This window comes from Acanthochromis polyacanthus, chromosome 4 (genome assembly GCF_021347895.1).
Source record: "Acanthochromis polyacanthus isolate Apoly-LR-REF ecotype Palm Island chromosome 4, KAUST_Apoly_ChrSc, whole genome shotgun sequence".
NCBI classification, from domain to species: Eukaryota; Metazoa; Chordata; class Actinopteri; family Pomacentridae; genus Acanthochromis; species Acanthochromis polyacanthus.
In genome coordinates this window covers 4,312,865-4,338,906 of record NC_067116.1, presented here as the reverse complement: position 1 = coordinate 4,338,906, position 26,042 = coordinate 4,312,865, and the positions used below count along the sequence as shown (strand labels likewise).

General features: G+C 41.3%; 1 protein-coding gene and 1 long non-coding RNA gene across 2 annotated transcripts in view; one reads left to right on the top strand and one right to left on the bottom strand.

Moving 5' to 3' along the window:
- The window catches only part of LOC110967090 (nuclear factor 1 A-type), a 258,450-nt gene that overhangs the window by 69,315 nt on the left and 163,093 nt on the right, over window positions 1–26,042 (top strand). The window contains 1 exon segment of the mRNA XM_051947744.1: window positions 21,630–22,158. Coding sequence (XP_051803704.1) covers window positions 21,630–22,158 — 529 coding nt within the window.
- On the bottom strand, window positions 24–10,658 carry LOC127533791 (uncharacterized). Its single transcript, XR_007941668.1, has 2 exons — window positions 9,669–10,658; window positions 24–1,387 (listed from the first exon to the last, which is right to left on the bottom strand). It is a non-coding gene; the product is annotated as an uncharacterized LOC127533791 (long non-coding RNA).

Genomic DNA, 26,042 nt, shown 5'->3' with positions numbered 1-26,042 from the left:
CATATTCAGGGAACAGTGACGTGTTCCGAGGAAAGTTTTAAATAAATACACCTCCTGAATCTAAGCAGGTATAAATAAAAATGAGTCAGTCCGATGCAGAAACAAACGGCGAGTTCGAGTTGTCACGGGAGACGCCGGCCCGCCGGCCAATCACACGTGAGGTGAAACTCAAAAACTGGAGCTGGGCGTCGCCATGGAGACGGCTGATGTGGGTCTGCGGTACCAGCGATGGATGGGGATGGAGGCTCCACCTGCTCCCACCGAGCTGCTGCCAGCCTGGACCTCCGCAGCAGAGCCGGGCCTCCAACCAGGAGCAGGTCAGAGGCAGGAGGAGACGGATCTGAATCCTCGTTAGCTAAAGAAACCATCTCTGCTGCTCGGAGAGGAGAACTCCGGTTTATATGGTCAGAATGTTCAATATTTCCCTTCATCTGCATCAAAACACTTGACTCTAGAAACAAACATGAGGGCAGCAAAAAGAAGAAGAAGAAGAGAAATGAACAGAAAAAATCAGATTAAAGAAAAGTAATTCAAAAAGAAGAGCAGCAGAAACAGAAAGAAAAAGAGCTGAAAAGAGGAATGATGGGGGAATATCTGGATTATGACAAACCTCTGAACAGTCACATACTAAGTCTAATCATTTATTTAAATTCTAGAGCACCAGATTAACCCTTTCAGACCTAACATTGTGCTGACCCTCCAGGACATATTCTCAAATTTTTACATCCTGTAGTGGAATTTCTTGGCGTATTTTAATTTTCTTTCCAGCAATACAACCTTATATCCCAAGTTTTAATAATGTATATTGACTTATGTCTGAACTACTACAGCAAATTACTTAAAAGTGCAACAAACCTAAAAAAAAAATTAAAGTGTTAGTTTTCACATACATTTCAAAATACAGAAATATTATAGCTGTATCCCTCACATTAGTAAAAAAGTTGAACAGTGCAGCAGCTCCCTGATCTACAGCGTTTCATTGGTTTCGTCTCCGTCTCCCATAATTTTTTCCAGTAAGTCTTGTTCCATCATTCTGACTTACGGGCTTTTTCAGCGTTGAAACAAATTTCGTACGGGAACTATTGGCAAGTGGAGTGGATGGATACGTCATGGTACGTCACTGTGCGACGGTAGACGGTTCAGATTATGACTTTAACCTCTGTGTTAGTGACTAGGTACTTATGTACTGTACACGAGTTCTGACTTACCGCGAAAATCAGCAATACGTCGCGCCGTAGAAACGGAATTCCAATGTAAGTTGAAGATCCACGATATTTATGGATTTGTTTATGAACATACAGTATAAATGGAAACAGGAGGTCTGGTTCTGGTCCTGAAGCCGCTTCAGTCTGAAGGATCCACGTAAAGTTCATCCAGGATCAGGAAACTAGAAGACAAAGAATTTAAGAATCCAGTTTAAAGAGTAAAAGGACTCTGATGAAAACTCCTCCACCAACTTTAAGATGTCTAGTTTTTACGAATCTCTGAGTTCGTATACGAATATCTGAACTCCATTTATTCCTACTGGAACCTGGATGATCTCTGAGCTGAACTCCTTCGTCCTCTTCAGTCCAGAATTAGTCTCCAGTTCATTGGGAGGTTGGTGGTTTGTTCTGGGTGGTTGGATGGAGGTGATGGATGCACATGGATAAACATAAGAGGAGGACATCTTTGTTTACATTCGCTTTCTGTTGTTTGTGTTGTTTTTAAAAAAATCTTTGTCCTTCATTATAGTTTCCAACCATAAGTCAGACTCTTTTGATGCTTGAAAGAAAAGGAAAGCCGTCTCCATGGAAGTGAAATTAGACAGAATAAAACGCTGGGAAAAAGGTGAAAATCACGCTATGTTGGGGGTAGGAATGGAATCCCTACATAAGTGGAGACCCCTCTGTATGCTGTGGTCTGGTTTATAAAGATTTATTGTGTATTTTTACAAACCCAAAAAGCTCTGAGACCTGGTAAATGTGTGAATTTAGTGGAACTCTGCAGCGATGGATCTGATCTGATTTCATCACACATTAATATGAATCATAGTGTCGGTGCTACGTTGGGCTCTAAATGGTTAAATAAAGCAGCAATGTTACTGAACAAGATTCAGATTTCCATTAATGTCTGGTTAACTTAATTTGGATAAGCGTAATTTGCCTGCATGTTCAGATTGAAGTGATGGGTTTAAGTTTGTACATCGGTTAGTGTTTGAACTTCAATGTAAATAATCAGCATCAGAAACGGCAGAGAGATGAATAATATTCAGTTCACTGTTTACAGCGTCTCTAACGGAGTTATAGTAATAAGTATACTTTAACAAATCAGATTCTCATCCCTGAGTCATGTGAGCTCTGACATCACTGATTCACGTGGTGATAACGTCATAAAATCATTTTCTGTTCAAAAACAATTTTAAGAATTTAAACTTTATAACAGAAACAGTTGAATCCTAATGAGTTTACACCCTGACCTCAGATCAGTTCATCTCTAGTGTGTATTATCGCGTTTATAATCCAGTCTGTAGGAGTTTATTCTATAAATAACAGACGTTTTCTGATTCTGTCTCTGAACCTTCAGCTGCAGCACTTTTAATTATTTAATATTCCAGTTTTAATTCCTTATTATTCCAGTTTTAACTCTTTATATTCCATGTTAATTCCCTATTATTCCAGTTTTAACTCTTTAATATTCCACGTTTAATTCCCTATATTCCAGTTTTAACTCTTTAATGTTCCAGTTTTCATTCCCTATTATTCCAGTTTTAACTCTTTAATATTTCCATGTTTAATTCCCTAATATTCCAGTTTTAAACTCTTTAATATTCCACGTTTAATTCCCTAATATTCCAGTTTTAACTCTTTAATGTTCCAGTTTTCATTCCTTATTATCCAGTTTTAACTCTTAATATTCCATGTTTAATTCCTTATTATTCCAGTTTGAATTCTTTAATATTCCAGCTGTAGTTTAGAGGCAGCAGGTGAACCTCATTCATTCATTTAGCTTTTTTTTTAAACCAACCTGTGTTTTAACTGAATGAATCCAAGCTGTTAGTCAGAACTCTGTTTAAATTCTCACAAGAATCTTTTATCAGGAATCAAATTTTTTATTTCTTCCTGGAGACAGATTGAGGTTTTCCAGGAGGATCAGATTCTCCTTTCCCTTTTAAAATAACCCAGTCCTAATGATTCATTATTCATGATAATAATATTCTTTAACACCTTGTATTTTCTATGAGCAGCCTCAGTTTGGTTTCAGTCGACATGTTGGTGTTTTTTTTCTGCTTCTTACATTTGTCCAGCCTCACTGCCTGGACCTGGATTTATCTGATGTTTTTGATGATAATTTTTCCTCCTTTCTTGTTATTACTCCTTGCTTTGGTTTGAGACAGCAGCAGATTCTGCAGCTTCTATTTTAAAATCAGCTTTATTCCAGGCATTATTTTATTTGTCTTCAGTTCCGTCAGAATCACTGTGATGTGAATATTTTTAAAGGAATTAATACCTAAACATTTTACTTTTAACACTGAGATTATAGCGTGGATTTCTGTGTTTTCTTCTTGGATTTGCGCTTCGTTTATTCGTAGTAGAGCTGACTGTTGACATGTTATTTTCACCGTCTATAATTTAATATTTAAGTTCAGTTACAGTTTGAATGTGAAGTTATTTCTGTTTTAATATTCAGTCTGATGCAGAATCACATCTGTACAGTCAGTTTCCTCCTCACACACACACACACACACACTCACACACACACTCCTCCATGTTGTCTCACTGAGGTGCAGTTTGTCGTTTGGCCTCTAGGTGGTGCCTCAGGCTGCTTTCTGACTCCGCTGGTCCGACATGAAGGTTTCTTTTTAAATCCCTTCAGAAAAACTCCTGAACTCTGCCGTCCGGTTTCTTTTTTCAAATAATAACAGAACATGATGGAACCGGTTTAATGAGTCGCTGAGTTGAGTCTAGACGGGTTCAGAAGTTCAGGTGAAGATGAACAGAATTTATCTTCCGTTGGACTTTATGATCAGGTGATCGGTCTGGCTGCAGGTTGAAGGTTCTGGACGCTGATCCAACAGAACCAGGATCACTCTGGAGTCTGCAGGAGAACATGAAGAACTCTGAAGTTCTGAGGAGTCTCCCGAACCAAACACTTTACTCTGCATCAGAATCTGAGCTGAAACTGATTCCGTCCCTCATACGGACCCAGAACTTTAGGTCCGTCTGTGGTTAAAGTCTCTGTGAAGTTCTACCTTGATGGACCTGAGAGGACCACAAACAGCAGAACTCAGCATCGTTCCTGCAGGAATGTTCTGCTTCTAAAAAAAATAAAACATACCCGATCGCTGGTATTTTTCACCTGCTCAGGTTCTGGTTCTGGTTCCGGTTCTAGTTACAGATCAAACAGCAGCAGCTTCAGTCGGTTCCTCTTCAGTCTGACTTCAGATATCTTCTGCTGATATCTGGGCGTGTTAAACTCAGAGCGGTTCTCTACCGTAGAACCGAACCGGTTTCAGGAAAGTTCTGCTGTTAGGGACTTTGGATCAGATCCATCAGATGATTTATTACCTGTTAACTCTGTAAATAAACTAATCAGTCCAATCATTTCAGTCGATGTTTGGATCCCAGATGAACGAACCAGAACTTAAAACGAACCTTCATGTGTTCATTAGGAAACCATTAATTGATTATTGATTATTAATAAATTAATTGAAGTCATCTCCAAGTGTTTTGATACTAATCAGTCTTCAGAGTGGATCATTTCTGGTTCCTCTGTGACAGGAACATCTCTGGACCAAACATTTGAAGAACCTCTGATCCACATTTCTGCTGTTTGATGGATTCATCCAGAAAATAATCCACTGATCAGAATCTTTATTTGTACCTGAAATTTGATCTCAGCGTTTATTTCTGAGCCGCAGCGGTGAGGACGAGCAGAAATGGCCGTTGCTGCTGTTAAAGTCCTGATCCATGATTACACATTAAGATTATTGATCATATCGAAAACCCAATTTAATTGCTATAATCTAATTAGCTTCTCTTTGTCCCGACCTTCGTTGCAGACGTTGTTTAGCCAGCTAATGCGGAGCAGCCTCAGATGTGTTTGAGGAAGTAAATCTGCAGATTGTCTTGTTAAATCACGCCGGCTGTGCTTCTATTAACATAAAAGCTTCTGTTCATTAACCTCCAGCAACTCTCTGCAGCCGACAGGAAGGAGATCAGCGCGGGTCACTTCCTCCGGCTAACAGGTGCTCCAGACAAACTCCATAACCAAAACTCTCGGCTTTTGCTTCGTTTCAATGAAGAGCTGAAGATAAATATGAGTAAAATCTAAGACGTCTGTTTGTGGTCAGGAGGCTTCATTTGCTGTAGGACTGACGGAACTAAATCTGGATCAGATCTGTCAACACTTTAATGAGCATGTTTCAGGAAAATTGCATCTTTATTTAGTAATGGTTCTACAGCGTCTGTAGTTTGTTAGCTGAAATTCTTTTAGAAGTTTCAGATAAGTGCAGCAGAAGTCTCTCAGTTTCAAACGTGGTTCTGGTCCTTCAGTAGGATCCTGCAGTACTTACTGGTGAGTATTGCTCCTTGTACTATCACTGCTGGAACTTCATCTTAATGCATCTGAAGCTTCGACTGTTTTCCTCATAAACTCATCGGAGTCTGGAGTGGAATCATCTATTCGCTTTCTGCAGGTCTAACTTCTATTAACTGACTTTAGTGCAGTTTGTTCTGCTGAGACACCATGTAGGTCCCGTGTAGTTTCTGATCTAAATACACTACTGTTTAAAAGTTTGAGGTTCCTTAGAAATGTTCTTATTTTTGAAAGAAAATCTGTTTTTTTCAGTGAAGATAGCATTAATTGAATGATAAATCCAGTGCAGACATTGTTAATGTGCTAAATGACTATTCTAGCTGGAAACGTCTGATTCTTAATGGAATATCTCCATAGGGGTACAGAGGAACATTTCCAGCAACCATCACTCCTGTGTTCTAATGCTACATTGTGTTAGCTAATGGTGTTGAAAGGCTCATTGATGGTTAGAAAACCCTTGTACAGTTATGTTAGCACATGGATAAAAGGGGAGTTTTATTGGAAAACATGGAACTGCCTGGGTGAACCCAAACTTTAGAACAGTAGTGTATTTCGGCAGTTTATAGTTTGATGGTGTGGCGTTGGAACCAACCTGTAGTCTGAAGTAGAATCCTACAACTCCCATAATGCAGCTGGTGAACAACCTTTAAAACTCCAGTTGGAGCTCCAGACTCTTGGTTGTAGTTGTTTTATTACTCCACCAAAAAACGCGGAAGAGTTATGTGACGATTGGCATAAATTTGCCCGTCTGTCTGTCTGTTCGCAACATTATTCACAAACAGACAAAAACAAAACAAAACAAAAACAGGATGAAATTTCAGGGAAGTTCAGAAATGACACAAGGACCAAGTGATCAGATTCTGGCAGTGATGCAGCTTATAGTCTGGATCCACGGATTGGTTAAAGATTTCTGTATCATTGCCAGATAGCGGCACAGCATCACTGTAACCATGACAACAAGTGAACTCTACATCAGCTGATTGTGATCCTACTACAAATCCACCTCTGAGGACTTATCAGGACTTATCCATCAGAAATGATCCAAGGAACAGCTGATTAAACTGTGGGGGTGTTTCTGAGTTCCATCAATTCCCGCCTCCTGCTACATATTTAGGTCACATGACTCGGTATCCGTGCATAACATACAAATTCAGAACACACGCTTGGTCATTTAGTTTGTGGGTACGTCTACATTAAATGTTGCCGTGATTTCTGATCATCAGTAACTAATAAATAAAAGCTGCATTTCTGCCATATGGGGGAATGAGCAGCCTTGGAGGAGGACTGATCTCTGAGAGCTTTTCCAGTTGATGATGTAATTATTACTATTATTATTTTATTATGTCCAGTTTGTCTGTATTCTGAGGATGAACTCTGCAGCTCTTTAACTCGTTTAGTTACGACTCTTTTATTTCGGGGATCTTCGTTAACTCTGAATGTTCAACTGGTCTTCAGGACGTTTTATGCTTTTAATTTCCACAATGTTCACGTGACATAAGTATCCAGCAAGCAAACAACCCAGAGGTGACAAATGAACTTCTGCAGCTGTTTCAGGAGGTTTGCTGTTGTTTGATGTTTAAAGACACTCGCAGATGGAGTTAAACTCTTCATAGAAAATCACCAGAACCAACCAGCCCAAAGCAGCTCTGCTCATCTGGAAGTCGACATTTTAGTGTGGAACCCAACAGGTCCTGGCTTATTGTGTTCTAGTGGAATTTACAGCAGGTCCTTGGTTTATGGCGTTTCATGGTTTCATCTCCATCTCACATAAATTTATTCAGAAAGTCTTGTTCCATCATACCAACGTACGGTGTTTGCGACGTTAAAGCAAATTTCGCGAGGAACTAGTTGGTGAGTGGAGCGGATGAATAGGTCGTCATGCGGCGCTTTTATGTCCTAGATAAAATTTTAACACTGTGTCAGCGTAGGTGAGTGACATAGCTATTCGTGTACAGTATGTAAGTTCCGACTTACGGTGAAAAGTAGGAATGGAATTCTGACGTAAGTCGAGGACCCCCTGTATTTATGGATTCGTTTTCGAACGTTTAGTATAAATGGAAACAGGAGGTCTGGTTCTGGTCCTGAAGCCGCTTCAGTCTGCAGGATCCACGTAAAACTCATCCAGGATCAGAAAACTAGAAGAAGAATAATTTAAGAATCCAGTTTAAAGAGCAAAAGGACTCGTCCACGAACTTTGAGACTTCTTAATTTCTACGAATCTCTGAATTCGTATACGAATCTCCGAACTCCATTTATTCCTACTGGAACCTGGATGATCTCTGAGCTGAACTCCTTTGTCCTCTTCAGTCAAGAGTTAATCTCCAGTTCATTGATAAGTTGGTGGTTTGTCCTGGGGGTTGGATGGTTGGAGGTGACCTCCAACCATCCAACCCCCAAAACAAACCACAGATGTTTCAGAGTTCAGACGATTCCGGTGAGTTCTGTTCAACCAATAAACTACAGTTAGTAAAAGTAAAGTAAAAGTATACAGAAATCAGTGAATTATTTTAATCTTGCAGCCAAACTCGAATTCGAAGCTTCTCCAGTAAAAAAAATCCTCAAAGAAAGAAGAGTTTGAGGAAAATGAAGCTCCAGAAAACAACAGATTTTTTTCGGTTTTAATCTGAAATCACGTTAAAGTGAAGCAGCCTCTGGACGAACTTCTGTCCCTCAGCACCGGTTCTGCAGCTCAGGTGTTTGTGCTGCAGCTGCTGCATGAAGCTCCGCTGCAGAGCTCAAATCTGCACCGACAGCAGATTCTCTCCGGGGCTCCGCTCGGCTCCTCACCGGCGGCAGAGACATGCAGGGCGGCCGGGAAACACCGACGGCTCCGGGCGGCGCGGCGGCTCCTCACCACGGAGCTCCGCAGCTCTGAGCCGGGAGGCAGCGCTCTTCTCCGGCCGCTGCAGGACGCACGCAGCGCTGCAGCAGCACGGAGCATCCGCTGAACCGAACCGAACCGAACCGGGTTATGAGGAGAATGGTGAGTAGAAGAACCGAACTCACTGTTCAGGTACCGATCAGATGTATTGATTGTTGATCGATCAGCTGTAGAACTCTTAGCAGTCTTTTTTTTTTTTACCTGAATGTTCCGTCCAATCACATGCGCCTCTGATGTTCAAATCCGTCCGGTTCGACCAGTCAGAGAGGGGGGCTGTGACGTATTGTGCTCTGATTGGCTGAACGTCGTTCTACGACTTTACATTTAATTTTTCCTCATTAAATTATTCCAGATTTTATTAGAAAGTTTATCTATATTTCATCTTCAGTCGGATCTAATATCACTGCATGGAGTGTTTATGTTTAATTATTTAGTTTTATTACAGTTTTATTTCCAGTAATGTCCCCTTAATGTTCCTCTAAGAATCTTACAGTCCTGTTGGTCTTTATAATTATTATAATATTTAATGTGTATTTATATTTCTGCCTGGTTTTATCAGAACATGTGTGGATATTTCAGTTTAATGCTCCAGCAGAGACCAGTCTGTGTTTTATGGAGGTTTTATTGAATTTAGAGGCTCTCTGATGTTCTCTAATATCCTGTAAAGGTTTCATGGAGGTTCTGGTGGAACTTTACGGCTCTCAGGTGTTTAAATCTGCTCTGACTAATTATAGCTGCAGAGATTCCTCAAATTTAACATCTCATTCACACTGATGTATTTAAATCTTTAAATACTCTGAATGCTGCAGGATTTATTCAGATCTGGGAGAAAATTTCTGCTGTTTAATGTTTGTTTTATTTCAGAAATATAAAAACCTGAAACCAGATTAAAAATTTAAATGAGAATCTAAAGCTGTAAATGTACAATCAGGTCAAAATGTGTTCCTGATAAAGAAACGACGATAAATAAATAAATATGAGGTCAGTTTATATAAGAACTGATTGGCAATAAGTCAATAACATGATCTCACTGATATTATGTAAGACAGTTATATAAAGCAGCTCTGAGCTGCTCTAATAATAAAAATAATAATAATAATAATGGTAATAATAATAATAAAGATAATGACAATAACAACAGAGCAGCGGAGCTTCGTGAGGTTCTCCGCATTAATCGGACATGTTCCCCGGTCAGCGGCGGGTTTCTCACCGGACTGGAGGCGGAGAGTTCCGGTCCAAAGTTAGCAGAAGTTCTGGAGAATCTGAGATTAATTCCCAGAGTCTGATCGGATCGATGCTGATCAATAAACACACACACACACACACACACACACACACACACACACACACACACACACACACACACACACACACACCACAGACACACACACACACGTGCGCGGACATGCACGCACGCGCAGCGGCATCAGCGGGTTGTACTTGTGAAAGTGCGCGCGGCGGATCGATGGCAGAGTGATCAGCTGATCAGCGGTCAGATCGTTCAGTCTCAGCGACGCAGTCCGGCGGCGGAGCTCTGAAGTCCGGCAGCAGCAGCAGCAGCAGCGGAGCGGAGGAGGAGGCGCTCCGTGCGGGACACACCGACTCTCTCTCCTCCCTCTCTCTCCTCCGTCTCCTCCCGCCGAGATAAATTAACGGAAAGCAGCTGTCGGTGGTTTTAGAGGCGAGGCGGCCGTCTGCCAGCTGAGGATCCGCTCTGTCGTTCCTTCCTCACGGAGCTTCTTTCCGGGACTCCGCCGACACGCTGCGGCTGCACCGCCCTCCTCCGTCCCGAGCAGCGAGGAGCCGCACCGCCGCACGCCGGCCACAGCGCACCGCGGGACGGACAGACATGTTGCCGAGGTCCGCCGGTCCCCGCGGCTCTCCGGCGCTCTGAGATGCAGTTTCGGGACGTTTCGGAGCTCCGCACCGTCCGCCGGCCGCCCCCAGCACTGACTCCCCCCCGTGACTCCGCCGCCTCCTAACGGGACTTTTGTGTTGTTGCCGGAGATGTTGTTCGTGTCTGGGCGGAAAGTTGCCGGTTCCCCGGCGGAGGGCCTCTAACAGGTCCGGAGCGGAGCGACGGGGCAAAGTTCAGCCGCCCGGAGATGTGAAGGCTCGGCGGGCAGAAGGAGGGTCCCGCTGCCCCTCTCCGGCTCTTTCTCTGCTTTTTGCTCTCACACACGCGCGGCCACTGCGCACACGTACGCGCACACAGGCTGGAGTTACAGTAACACACACGCACACACACACACACGCACGCCCCTCCAGAGGACAGCATGTATTCTCCGCTGTGTCTAACGCAGGTGAGTGGAACTTTTACCGAGTTTAGCGGTGTTTGTCTGCAGCCTGCGGCCGCCCGGCAGCGCCTCGGTCCGGCTTCACCGTCCGGCTGCTGCCGCTGCGGCTCCCGGAGGCTCCGAACTTCGGCTCCGTTCTGCGGCAGAACCCGTTTGTGTCCTGGAACTTTGTGCAGCAGTTGTGTGGTAGTTGTGCGGGAGTTGTGTGGTTCTGGCGGCGGGTTGTTTTCCTGCACACGGTGTCCCAGCGGCTCCGGCTCGGCTGCGGAGCCCCGACCCGGGTCCTCTGGAGTCCAGGTCCGGCTGGTGGAACTTCAGTTCGTAAACTTTGGTTCTGTAGGATTGAACTGGAGGCTCCGATCTGTTAGTTTGAGCCAAAGTTTGCGTGGAAGTGATTCAGACATTTAAAGTTAGAGACGCTGCTGTGTGTGTGTGTGTGTGTGTGTGTGTGTGTGTGTGTGTGTGTGTGTGTGTGTGTGTGTGTGTGTGTGTGTGAGTGCGCGTGCGTGCGCGCTCGCGCTCTTGCGTGTGCGTGTTTGTGCACTTTGGCACAGAGTCCTGGAGTCCTGCGGGTTTCTTCTGCTGGTTCTGTTCGCTAGAACCGAACTGGATCCTCGTTTATCGCTTCCTTTCCTCCTCACGCACGAACCTCGGACCTCACGCACGGACCTGCGGCCTCCCAGACACGTGCACGCGCAGAGGTGAAGTGAGGTGATGTGGATCAGAACTGAGGTGCGTTCAGGGCCGCAGGGTGCATTCAGGGTCGCAGGTTAAAGTGGAATTTAGGATCTTTTTATTGGCTGACTTACCTGAAAACAAACAGAATTAAAATATTTAAATCTGCACTGATTTAATTTATATTCCAGCACCTGACTCACGTGTTTTAATTCCTGCGATTCTGCAGGTTTATTTAATTTTAAACCTGAAGTCTGATCTGATATTTTATTATTTTATTCTCTGATATCGGTGTTTTTTTCCTATGGTTGTAAATAAATATAGATCGCCTGCAGTGAGAGCAGATAATTCAGAAACCATCTGCTCCGGAACATTTTAATCTGATATTTCGTCTCTGAATCCAGAATTGTGCAGGTTTTTTCCTTTTTATTCTGGTGTCGGTGTGTTTCTGCGGCTTCGGTCTGAATGTGCAGCAGATTTACGCTTTAATCTGATTATCAGCCGGTAAAACCAATAATCAGCAGACAGCCTCTGACTGACTGTCGGTTTCTATAAATCTGCTCAGCCGAGGATTAAACGCGTTTCAGACCGAACACTTGTTTTATCTGTTTATTGCTTTAATTATTCAGTTTATTCATGGATTCATATTTATAGTGTTTTATTTAAAACTCACATTGAAAGGTGGATATTTATTTGGAGCGAACATTAAAGCGTCAGATTTTTAGACGCAGGTTTTTATTTTTACTGAAATTATAAATGAATTAAACTGGAATGTTTTCAGCGACTTCTTTCCAGCCAGCAGGGGGCGCCGCTAACGAAACCCTCGGCCCACGTTTTATCGTAATTTAAGCGTTTTTAAATTAACGACTGTTTCTGGAACGTATTTTAAGATTTTAGGGAATGAAGAAAAACCTGAGGCGGATTGTTTTCAACGACCAACGAGGAGTTTTAGTTTAAAATCAGGAGGTTTGTTTCGCTTGTTTTTGTCTTTTTATTCATTTCTGAAGAGAGATTTGGAAACGACAGAAATAGAAATAAGAAAAGTGGAGATAAAACCTGCATGTGGTGAAGTTTTTATGGTTAAATCTGATTAAATGTAATTCGAATCAGAAGCTGATTAGAGAAAGAACAGATAAAAACCGGATGAGATCCAGAAAAAAGAATGTTTCTGTTGGTTCTTCATCATCTAAATCTGACGATCTGATCCTCCGAGGGTCTGAGGGACACACCTGGAGGTTCTGGTCCTGGTCCTGGTCTTGGTTCTGGTCCTGGTTCTGGTCTGGGCTCTCAGAGCAGCAGGATCGTGACGTTTTCAGGCCTGTCGCTCTGAAGCCTCGGACTCCTCTCAGGTTTACAAACGCTGGTTTCCTCGGAGGAGAAAGAAAAGAAAGGAGGAACCCCGGGGAGCTGACCGACTCTGAGCTCCTCGCTGCGTTAAACAGACGGCTTTTATTCAGCGTGGAAGCATCCGACGGCCTCACCTGGTGCCAGAGGTTTTAATTCAGACGTCACATCAGTGATAATAAATATAGTCCTGAGCAGAGCTGGATTATCTCAGACATTTTGAGGCCACATGTGAGAAGAAACGACTGAAATAAAACATTATTTAGTCTCTTAGAAAAGATCCAAACTGCATCTTTTCCTCTAGATATAAAAACATGCTGGTAGGTTGAAGACATGAATCAATATTTATATTTATAACGACTCATTTCATTGATTTCTAGTCTTATTTAGAGATACTTGAATCAATTTACACCAAATATGTAAAATACCTCTTGTATAAAATGAATTATTGGAGCAGAGAGGATGAAAACGATCCCACTCCTCCGTTTCCTCTGATTTAGGATCATTAAACGTCACCTTTTCCTCAGATAACATTTTGCTGAGATAAATCCTATTTCTAGTTTAGTATTAATTATTTTCTTTATTCTAATGAAACCTTAATTTACTGACAAATAAAAAAATATCTTCTCATTTTTATTTTTGTTTTTATTTAAATATAATACCAGCAGCAACAAAATGTTCACTGAGCTGAAGAAACAGCTGAAAGGATCCAGAAATGTGTCATTTTCTGAAACCAAACCCCAAAAAGCCTGAGATAAATGTAATATTTGTGGTTCAGATCTTATTTATTATTTCTGCATGCGACTGAAAGAGAAAGATTCAGAATTTAGTTTGATTTAAAGGAAAAACTGAAACAGAAACTGGAACAAAATGTTGAGAAACCCTGAAGAAATGAACCTAGAAACAGCCTGGAGTGAGACGTAATTTCATATTTCTGGTTTAAATCGGCTTTTATTCATAATTTTATTGATTCTAGTGAAGCTCCTTGGTTCACACAGAGAGAATCTGAATTTTTTAAAAAAGCAGAAAAGCTCGACTAAACCTTTCAGAAATGTAAAAAACCTCCTAAAACAAACCCTAAAAACCTGCCATAATTCTATATTTCCACATAAAGCGGCTGCTGTCGGTGCTGCTCCGGCTGCAGAAACAGGATTATTTGGTCTTAAGACGCGTTGGAGAGAAGCTCCCAGAGAACAGGAGGGATTAGAGGTGCGGCCGGCGGCACAAACGTCTCGTTTTCAGGCTGAATGCGAGGCGAAGTGACTTGTTAAGTGGGCTTGTGTTTGCGGCGGAGGAAGACGGTGTGAGCGGGTCAGGAAGCTGTGAGGAATGTTGGTATGTGGCTGCAGCGAACATCCAGAGATCCACTGTGGAATGTGTTTGGAGATGAGGCCGAACACATCATCCGTCCAGCAGCAGCAGCAGCAGCAGCAGCAGCAGCCGCTCGGCGTCCTAATAACCGCCCGAGGACACGCAAACACAAACCGCAAATAACAAAAGCTCTCGCCGTCCTGGAGTGAGATTTCAGAGCTCGGAAAGCGGCTGCAGGTTGCTGCTGAGCTGCTGGAGGCGCTTTTGGAGACAAACCCGTTCGCTGGACCGACTCCAAGAAGAAACAATGTGCTGTATTCAGACCCTGACAGGGAGGGTGAACAATGTTATATAAAAAAAAGCCATGCAGCTGGCGCTCTAATGCACAGCCTGTAGATATAGTTTCCTCCTCAGTCAGAAGCTTCCATCCAGCTGCACTAAACTGCCCTGAACTTCCTCCATACTGTCGCTTTTTATACGTTTAACCTCAACATGAACCCCAGATCTTCTCTAAAACATATCGCTGGCTTTAAAACCCACGTATGGAGATCAGATTCTTTAATCTGCTGCTGAAAATAGTCGATAACTGCAGCGTTCGTTGGGTTTAAACAACAGAATAAAACAGTTTCCGTCTTTTAAATCCGTCAGAGCCAAAATGTTGGAGGTTTCTGGTTTAAATTCTTTTAATCAGGTTGTTAAATTCTCTGTTTTACTGGGTTCAGACCTGAGGCTGTGTATTGGACAGAAATCTTTTTTTCTTATTTCTGAAATAAAGGAGTGGTTAAGGATCATTTTAATTCTTCAGCCTTAAACCTCTGTAGAAGATTCCTCTCTGATCCTGTTCTAGATGTTCTGTTTTCTGTATTTCCTACAAATTAGTTTCTGGTGGAACAGTTGGATGAGAGTCGAAAGAAAAGGAGGGTATTTGTCCACAGAATCTGTGTTTGAGAAGCAGATCTGGTCGTTTTCATGACTCCATTTTAAGACGTTGGTTCTTCGTCTGTGAAAGATTAAAAACGAGGGGCGGTTTGGGTTTTTCTAAATTTCAACACTGAGATTTTAGCATAAATGTGACAAAAACAATCAGCTGAGTTTAATTGCCAAACATCTCCTTAAATTTTGTATTTTTTGAGAGATTTAAATTCTAGTAGGAATAAATGCAGTTCAGTGATTTTGTACACAAACACAGAGATTTGTAGAAACTAGAATCTGTAAAGTCCGTGGGCGAGTTTTCATCAGTTCAGCATCATTTGAGTCCTTTTTACTCTTTAAACTGTTTCAGGATTAAAATCTGCTTTTTCTGTGGAAACACAACAGAGTCTATCTTGTAAAACCATTTTTATTTCATATAAAACATTAAATTTAACACACATTATCCTACAAGAGCTCTTTTCATGGAACTAAACAAGTCAAATCTTACAAACCCAAACAGCCGCTTGGGTTTGTAAGATTTGACTCCTTTAATTCCTTGGAAAGAGGTCCAAAATTACACCAAATTCTCCCCTAATTTATCAAATTTGTCCAAAAAATGACAGAAACCTTTCAAATTGACTCAGTAGTTTCCCAGAATGACTCAAAAATTGTTCAAAATTGGTCAAATTTCAGTCAGAATTCAGACTGAGACACCTGGACGGATGTAAAACTGATCTGGTGTCAGTTTTTATCAGAACTAGAAAACAAGTCAAATCATACAAAACCAAGCAACTGTTTCGGTTTGTTAGATTAGACTTGTTTAGTTCCGTGAAAAGACCTCTTGTAGAATATTTATAATTCAAATTTGCTTCGTTTTAATGAGCTGCAGCATCAGGAGGAGTGGGGTGGATGGATGGATGGTTAGGATTAGGGTTGAGGGGATGGATGGTCAGGGTTAGGGTTAGGGGGATGGATGGTTAGGGTTAGGGGGATGGATGGTTAGGGCTGGGGGGATGGATGGTCAGGGTTAGGGTTAGGGGGATGGATGGTTAGGGTTAGGGGGATGGATGGTTAGGGCTGGGGGGATGGATGGTCAGGGTTAGGGTTGTGGGGATGGATGGTTAGGGTTAGGGGGATGGATGGTTAGGGTTCAGGGGATGGATGGTCAGGGTTAGGGTTAGGGGGATGGATGGTTAGGGTTAGGGGGATGGATGGTTAGGGTTGAGGGGATGGATGGTCAGGGTTAGGGTTAGGGGGATGGATGGTTAGGGTTAGGGGGATGGATGGTTAGGGCTGGGGGGATGGATGGTTAGGGTTGAGGGGATGGATGGTCAGGGTTAGGGTTAGGGGGATGGATGGTTAGGGTTAGGGGGATGGATGGTTAGGGCTGGGGGGATGGATGGTCAGGGTTAGGGTTGTGGGGATGGATGGAGGGCACTTTGATCAGATTAAACGTAATCATCAAGAGGATGCGAAACCAACTTGCGAAATGTTTTTTCAGAAAAGTACGTGAAATCTTTGTATTGGAGTGTGTAGTTGGTCAGTAGGTGGCGCTGTGGGCTACGGTAGCTGTAACAAAGACAGAAGTTACTTGGTCGACACATGGCTGAGATCTTCATTTCGGCCATGTTTGATGATGTCAGAATCAGCTGATCAGTCATGTGACTCTGTTTATAATCGAGAACTTTCTTAGTAAACGTCTTAAAGCACCTTCGCCAAAACTGGGGAAGTTTATTAGAGTTTTTTCTCTTTGAGATGCTTCAGAATGCTGAAGATAAAAACACGACACGGTGTTGTCGACTGATTTTAATAAAAATATGCTCAAACTGATGAATGGATTATGAAAATAATTGGAGATTATTAGATTGTTATTATTTAATTATTTGACAGACAACTAATCAATTCTTGCAGCTCTGGTGGAGAACACACTACAGTTGGGATATTTTGTCAGAAATAATTATAGTATTGATGTGTTGCAAGTTGTGATTTTGATGTAGTGCTTCAGAACTCTAAAGATAAAAACACGACACAGTAAAATTCAGTAAAGATCAAACCTGAACCGGTTAAACCAGAAAACAGTTTAATTAAACTTTTAATTTGTCTGTCAGTTAATCGGGGGATTATTTCCTGGATGAGTCGATCACGTGTTTGTAAAAAAGATCCAAAGATCTTCAGTTTACCGTCACAGAGGAGGAAAGAAACCAGAAGATATTCACCCTTATGGAGCTGAAATCACAGAATTTAAACAGTTTTTTTAACTACAAAAATGCTCAAACTGATGAATGGATTTTGAAAATAGGTGGAGATTATTTAATTGTTTGACAGCTAATGGATTTATTCTTACAGCTCTGGTAATATTTTGGCAGAAGAAATAATAGTATTGACAAATATGTTAATTAGGAGCATTTCTTCAGCGTGTTTACAGGAAACGTTGCAGCGTTTTAGTTGCATCTAAACGAGGAGATGTTTCTGAGACACGAGTTGCTGCATCCTGAGATGAAACCAGCAGGATTGCAGCTCCGTCTTTAATCTGTCAATGAGGAGTTTCTTGATCCTGCTTTCACAGTTTTATCCAAATAAGAGCTGCTCCACCGACATCTTTTCTGTCCTCGGTGATGCAACTCTGCTGCTGTTTTTCTTCCTCTGTGTTTGGACGGAAACAAACTGAAATGACAGGTTTTAAGTCCGCCGCAGACGGACGTCCAAACCCCCGAAAAACAGCAGAGGAAGCTGCAGAGAGGCCGGACAAAAACATTCTGTGATTTTCCACCACGTTTCGCTCTAAACCCTCTGGTTCTACCTGCTGCTCCACGTTCTCCTCGTTTATCACACCAAATGCAAAACACACTTTTACACAGTTTAATGGAAACCGGTCCATGTTCTGTGAATAATCTGTGGAATATATAAGAAGTTTGTTTTATGTGATTTTAATTACACACTGCTTAAATAATCCAGGAATTAATCTCTGTGAGACAAAACACACAGGATGAATCTGACTGATAACGTTTTTATTGTGTTGTTTTTGTGATCATATCATGAAGGTTTTTGCCCTCGATGATCAAACACCAACAGTGCAAATAAAAAACTAAATCAAATCTGTCAAAGCTCCAGAAACCATCAGCGACAAAACCACCAAAAACCAAACATCTGCTTGAGGTTTTTTTGTGTGTGTGTCAGTTTTAAAGTGGGATCAGAAAAGGAGGATATTTGTCCACAGAATCTGTGTTTGAGAAGCAGGTCGGGACGTTTCGTGACTCCGTTTTAAGATGTTGGTTCTTCGTCTGTGAAAACTTAAAAATGAGGGGCGGTTTGGGTTTTTCTAAAATTCGACACCGAGATTGTAGTGCAAATGTGACAGAGATTGTTAGTTGAGTTTAAATATTCTACCAAACATCTGCTTGAATTTTGAATTTTTTGAGAGATTTAAATTCCAGCAGGAATAAATGGAGTTGAGCTATTTCGTATACGAACATAGAGATTCGTAGCAACTACATATCGTAAGGGGAAAAACTAAAACTGAGGGCGGTTAGGGTTTTTCTAAATTTCAACATAATTTAGAGATTTTCACACAAATATGTGTCAGCTCTGATGGAAACTATAGTTTCATTGTTTTACGGTGATAAAAACCAAACCTCTGGTTGAATTTTTTATGTTTTCATAGAATTAAACTGTGTCGCTTTTAAAGTCTGATCTCTGTTCACGTAAGTAAATGAGTCAAATCTTACAAACCCAAGCGCCCTTCATCCAGCCCGACCTCCTCCTGATGCTGCAGCTCAATAATATGTAGCAGAGGTTCAATTTATCGTGATTCTAAAAGAGTCTAACAAGTCTAATTTGTAAGGAGTAAGATTTGACTTGTTTTCCAGTTGTGATAAAAACTGACACCAGGTCAGTTTTACATCCATCCAGGTGTCACAGTCGAGATTGATTTTTGGATCATTTAAATTTAATTCTGGACAACTTCTGGGTCACTTTTGAGTCATTTGGAACAAATTTTAGTTCCTATTTGAACAATTTGAACTTTTTTTTAAAAAACTGGGTAAATATTGAGTCATTTTGACAAGTTTCTGTCATTTTGACCAGTTTTTGATGTCTGAAAAACACATTTGAGTTCTAAATTAGTTTTACATCCATCCAGGTATCACGGTTTAAAGACTAAAAAATGTAGACTGTGGACAGATTTCATGTTCTTTTGAACAATTTTTATAATTCATTTTGGACAGATTTTGAGATATTTAGAAAGATTTTTGTGGAATTTGCAGGGCTGGACCTGAATATCTGAATTTTCGTTCCGGATATTAATTTTGGTATCGGAATATTTGGATACCAAAGTAGAGACATATACACATATGTCTATGTGATCACCCCCTCCTCCCCCCAAGCGAAAATACAAATATTCGGAGCTCGTCTCTTCCCTTCGTCTTCGGCCCACTTCGGCTCATCCCGTCGTGTTCGGCTCATCTCAGCTCCTCCATTCATGTTTCTTTCCACCACCTGAATGTCCGGGTGGCTGCCGACTCTGACGTCACGCTTCACTTCGTTGCATAAACACAAGACAAGATGCTGAAGACCTCCGCTGTTTGGGAATTCTTCAGTTTAACTGAACTCCGATCCGGGATACCAGATGAATGGATCTGAATATTCCGGCCTTCTCCGCTGGTCCTGGTTCTGGTTGTGTTTTCAGGGCTGCAGACCAACTTCCTGCTTTAGAGCCAAGAAAGATGCTTCTGCTCCGTCTATCACTTTGATATCTCTTGATTCTTTTTGTCTTTCTTTTCCCTCCTTATTCACTTCCATCTTTTCCCTCTTTCTTTCTGCCTTCTGATTCAGACGTTCCATTAAAAATTAGTCAGTACTTCCCACCTGACCTCCTCGGCCAATCAGAGTAGAGACAGGTGGAGGAAAATTTAATCTTATTTTGTCATTTCTGAGCTTCAGAACTTCATCAGATTAGGCTAACTTCTTAATTTCTAATAAACCAAAACCTACTTTATGAAAAATCTTTGAAATGTGTAGAATTTAATTTCACCATGTTGGAATCTTTCTGAAAAATAATAATAAATGAGTTTAAAGACAGTTTTTCATCTGCAGCATTGAAAACAATAATAAAATAATCAGGTGACGGTGTTATAGAGGGAGGAGGTCGGGGTGGATGGATTATGGAAGGGTCAACAGAACACTATTACTGATATTTACCGTTTAAAACCAACAGTCAGCTTTTGTTGCTTTAAACTTTACTACCTGTTTGTTATTGTAACCATGACAACGAAAGCCATCCAGTGTTAACCGTGCATCCAAAAATGACAATGAGCAGAACGCAGAATGACATGTCTGTACATCAGTGTATTTAGTAGAATGGTTTTATCACTGCTGTTGGTGTTTATTTGAAATGTTTCATTATTATATAAAAGGCTTTGGTTTCTCGGTCACATGATAAATTGTTGGTTTACTGAGAAGAGCAGTGCAGCATGTTTTAACCTTTTAAGCTTCAGTCAATTCCAGCCGTTTTCAGTACAAAAAATCGCTAATATTCTATTTTTAAATTTAAAAAATTACGAAAAATACGGGGAATATTGGACGCGCATCGCGAGGTGCATTTCCTTGAAAACGACCGATTCGTGGATTTTATACCGACTTCAGGACATGTTTTGGACAAAATAGTTTACTGGCTTGTGTTGTCTGGATGTAAAAGGTTGGATTATGGCCGTTTTTTGTGGAATCTTTTTTTCTGTGTATAATAATGAACCCGGAAATGTGAGTCGCGCTGTGTGCGTTGAAGCCGTGTATAGAGAACGGATGGATGAATATTCGTTTTTGTCGGACAAATGTGTTTTTGTCACCCGCTGTGGTAATCGCATCTGAAAGTGGTTTATACCGGCGGATTCATGAGAATCTAAGCTTTCCATCGGTGTATAGTGTTTGTATAATCGGGTTTGCAGCCGTCGGACATTCTTGAAATTCCTATGCAAATTAGTAGGTGTACCGCCGGCGGTACACTGAAGTGCACTGAAGCACAAAGGGTTAATTTGACACCATTAAAGTGAGATTTATATTTCTGCTGTAGCTTTTACATTCTGTCCAATGGATATATATCAGGTAAAAAAAATCACCATGCATCCGCTCCGATCCACATCTGTGACGATCCTTGATTTAAAGAAGCCAGATACAGCTGCTTTCCTCCCTGTAGCAGGATGGTAGTGAGGTGCAGTCAGACCATTCTGCAGCTCTGTGGAGATTGGCCTGACTATGTATGATTAGGAGGTAAAGATACTAAATTACATTCTGGCTAACAAACCTCCCTTTCTAGGTTACCCTGATGATGTGTACCAGCCTATCTAATATATGACTGGTTGCCTGTAAAGATGCTGTCAGACCATTCTGCACCGCTAATGAGATTGGTCTATGTACGATTAGGTAAAGACACTAAATTACATTCTGGCTATAATATAAGATCTACTTTATTCATCCCAGAGGAAATTATTTAATTATCTGACATAATACTGGCTACCTATCAGACCATCCTGCAGCTCTGTGGGGGTTAAGGTTAGGCTGACAGACCCTACCAGAGGGTCAGACTCTTCTGTTCTAAGGTTTTATTGGATGCTATCTGAGCCTCTCCTTTCCTTCCGCAGGATGAATTCCATCCGTTCATCGAAGCGCTGCTGCCCCATGTTCGGGCCTTCGCCTACACCTGGTTCAACCTGCAGGCCCGTAAGAGGAAGTACTTCAAGAAGCACGAGAAGCGCATGTCGAAGGAGGAGGAGCGCGCCGTGAAGGACGAGCTGCTCAGCGAAAAGCCCGAGGTGAAGCAGAAGTGGGCGTCGCGCCTCCTGGCCAAGTTACGGAAGGACATCCGGCCCGAGTTCAGGGAGGACTTTGTTCTGACGGTGACGGGGAAGAAGCCGCCGTGCTGCGTCCTCTCCAACCCCGACCAGAAGGGCAAGATGAGGAGGATCGACTGCCTGCGCCAGGCGGACAAAGTGTGGAGGCTGGACCTGGTCATGGTGATTTTATTCAAAGGGATTCCCCTCGAAAGTACTGACGGCGAGAGGCTGGTAAAGTCTCCTCAGTGTTCCAACCCCAGCCTCTGTGTTCAGCCGCATCACATCGGAGTTTCAGTGAAGGAGCTGGATCTGTACCTGGCCTACTTCGTCCACACAGGTGAGTCCTGATCCGTCCTCGGAGTGTTTGCGGAGCTGAATGAGTCGACGCTGCTCGACTGGGAGGAAACATCTGGAAGAAGCAGATTGTTGTTCTGATTTCGTGTTTTATTGGATTTACAGTCGCAGCTCGTTTTAACGTCGTTCTTGCTTCACGTTTAAATAATTTGTCTGAATTTCTGTGAGTCTTTGTGGAGACGTTTGTATCTCTGTTGTTGGTTCAGACCTGATCTGTTTGGTGAATCCATGAGAGGAACTTCAGTGAAGGAAAGTGTTTCTGAGTCGACTGGTTGGTCCCTCAGAGCTGAAACTGATTATTGGTGATCAAGGAAATTGATGACGGATGGTGTGAAAATTTAGAAGAACGGTTTCAGTTCTACACGTTGAACTAAAAGGAAACTTTTCTGCATGTTTTGCTGCTCCCTGTGTGTCTCTATAAAATCCTTGAATAAAGATTGTTTGTTTAGAAACAGGTTGAGATGTTCTCATGGTGAGGATTTTGTAGTTTATGACTCTGAAACCTTCTTTTACTAAGAACAAGAACAAGTTTAAAAGAATGAATGAGATGTGTTTGGGTCAGTTTATCTCCTAGTTGCTGCACTTTGTTCAGAATATTTTTAACGCCGTTTTAAACTGGTTTTGAGTCATTTTAGGATAATTTTGGATGGATTTTTGTAATTCCAGACAGCTTTCGTGTCATTTTAGACATTTTTTGTGTATTTAAGCAAATGGACACATCTTGCCATTTTAAACAGGTTTTGAATCATTTTAGACCCGTTTCAGTCATTTAAGACACTTTGGTCATGAAAGCAAGCATTGAGTAATTTCAGGGTGAAGTCACTTCAGATATTTTGTCATTTTAAGAAAATTTCAAGTCGTTTTTGGATGGATTTCTGTCATTTTAAACAACTTTCACCTCATTAAGGCACATTTTTATGACTTCAAACAAATGATGAATCATTTTGACCAAATTGTGGAGAAAGTTTTGAGGCATTTTGCAAAATATTTAGACATTTTAAGTTTAAAGTTTGAGTCATTTTAGACATATTTTCCATCATTCTAACTGAGTCCTGCTGACAGTAGACATCTCCATCTTTCTCTCTCCTCCTCATGATTTTCTGGTTCCTCTGAGCTGCAGGATGTTTCATAATAACGAACCACAGTGAGTTTAAATGAGATGGAAGTTAAAAATGCTGCTCTGGGTTTTGTCTCTGTTCTTTTGTTTTGTGTCGTCTTTGCCATTTTTTGTCTCATTTTTCTTGTTTTGTGTCTTTTTTTTTCACTTTCGTTCCTTCATCCATCTTTGGAACCATTTTGTGATGTTTTTGTGGTATTTTGTGTGTTTGTTTCCATTTAAAACTAAACTTTTAAACAGCTAACTGATCAAATCAAGCAAAGAAATTTCATTTTAAACCAATTTTGGGGTCTTAAACCAATTTTGGATGATTTTCTTTTGTCATATTTGACAATTTTCATGTCATTTAAGACATTTTGTTGTTTTAAGTCAGTTTTGAGTAATTTTGGAGTCAATTTAGACAAATTTCAAGTCATTTTAGATCAAATTTTCTCATTTTAGTAGATTTTTCATCTATTCTGTCTTGGTTTGCATCACTTTCAGCTCATTTTGTGTCTCTTTGCTGTGATGTTGGATCATCTAGTTGATCTTCTACGTCTGTTTGAGGAAATTTAGACAGAAATTCTACTTTCTTCTGAGTCCTACTGACAGAAGAACATCTCTGAGTTCTCCTCATGATGTTCTGGTCCTTCAGAGCTGCAGGACTTTAGATTGAAAACGAGTCAAACTGCTGCTGAAAGTCTAAAGAGTTAAATCTGAGGTTCGTGAGTTGTGAGCTGATCAGAGTGTCGGTCTGTTCGTAAAACTCCTTCTCTCTGACGGGTTATCTGCAACCGACAGCCGTGATTCCATCGGTGAAGCAGAAGAAGGAAACAGCGTTATCTGGGAGCGATTGCTCAGCACGTTCCTTGATTTCCGACCGACTCTACGGGAAAATAATTTGGCTGGTTGGAATATTGGAGCGATGTTTGGCAGCAGCTTTAAATACTTGGCACCAAGCTGCTTCCAAGTTTGTTGAAGCTTCAGAGTTTTCCTGGAAACGGAGAAATGGTCCGTGAGGAGAAACACCAACCCAGAGAACCTGATGTTCTTCAACTTAAATCTCCATTTTCTTGAATTTGAAAGTTTATTCTTGACTTCAGAAGTTTAAACACTGATTTCATTTGGTGGCTGTTGGAGCTTCAGCTTCATGTTGTCCTCAGATTTATCAGAAAGTCTGAAACCTGGATGAAGACTTTATGTTGGAGGTTTAGAAATGAACAGAAGTCATTATATTTGGACGGTTAAACAGATCAATTGTGAGCAGAAAGTCTTTGTTTCGGTTGTGTTTGTGGGAAAGTTTCCAAATCTTGATGCCTCAATCTTTTTGGTTTCTTTCATTCTAAAAGTTTTCAGAAAATTTCAAACCTTGATGTCCTGTTGAGACATCGAGGTCTAAAAAAAATGAGCAGAAAGTCTGAATCTTTAGAATTTCCTGTAGTTTCTTTGTAGTTTCTCTTGGTGTTTTTGTGGAGATAAAGTTCAGGATGTTGAAGTACTTTTTGTGTTTTGGTTTCTTTGTGTTATTCTGAGATGTTTTAGAAAATCTTAAATGTTTTTGTCCAGCAGAAAGTTGAGATCTTTTTGGTCGTATTTGTGTGAAAGTTTCAGGAAAATACTTAAAGCTTTTTGGTTTGTTTTATTCTGAGACTTTTCAGAACATCTCAAACCTTGATGAGACATTTGAGGAGTAAAAAATGAGCAGAAAGTCTGAATATTTCTTTGTTTCCTTTAGTTTCTGTTGGTGTTTTTCTGGAGGTGAAGTTTAGGAGGCAGATGTTCGTTTCAGAAATAGTTGATGGAGTTTCTTCTGAAGACAGTTTGTTTTTCTGTTTTTACTTTTTTATTTTAGAGACTCTTAAATGTTTTTCATGCTGCAGAAAGTCTTGTAGACTTTCTTTGGGTTTCGTGTTCTTGTGGAGGTAAAGTTTCGGATCTGAACCTTCCTTCCGATGGTTTCCTCTGTGGGACTGAAGCCTCGTTCTGTTTTCTGTCGGTAATCGGCTGCAGCTTCACACTGAGCTCCTTCAGTCTCTGGGTTTATTGGCTGCCTTAGACAGAACGGTTTGTGTTTCCCTGCTCCGGTGCAGCGCTGAGCCTCTTCTCCAGGAGTTTTGTGGGATATTTGAGGCCGATGCAGCTGATTAGAAGCCCGACTGAGGGCCGCTAATTAAATTCATCCCAAACCGCCGACTGCAGGCGGGAGGATAAAGAGCGGCGGTGTTGCCCGTAGAAACCACAGCGAACTACCAACCATTTATTATTTAATCCTCTGACTGCAGCGCCGCCGACTTCAAAGACCAGAAACCTGACGGAGATTTGAACTTTCTCCACCTGCTGTCGGATGGAGTAAATTTGCCCAGTTTTCTGTCTGACGGCTGTTTTCATGAAGTCAAATATCAGAACAAGAAGTCCAAACTTTTGTCCTGTGATGGATTTTAAAACAGATTATTCTAGGGCTGCTCGATGATGGAAAAAATCATAATCACCATTATTTTGATCCATATTGAAATCACGATGATTTACACGATTATGTCTTTGAATTTCTAACTGCATTTATTGAAGATTAAAAAAAACGCTCTCCTGTTAACCCTTTAAGCTTCAGTCAATTCCAGCCGTTTTCAGTACAAAAAATCGCTAATATTCTATTTTTAAATAAAAAAAATTACGAAAAATGCAGGGAATATTGGACGCACATCGCGAGGTGCATTTCCTTGAAAACGACCGATTCGTGGATTTTATACCGACTTCAGGACATGTTTTGGACAAAA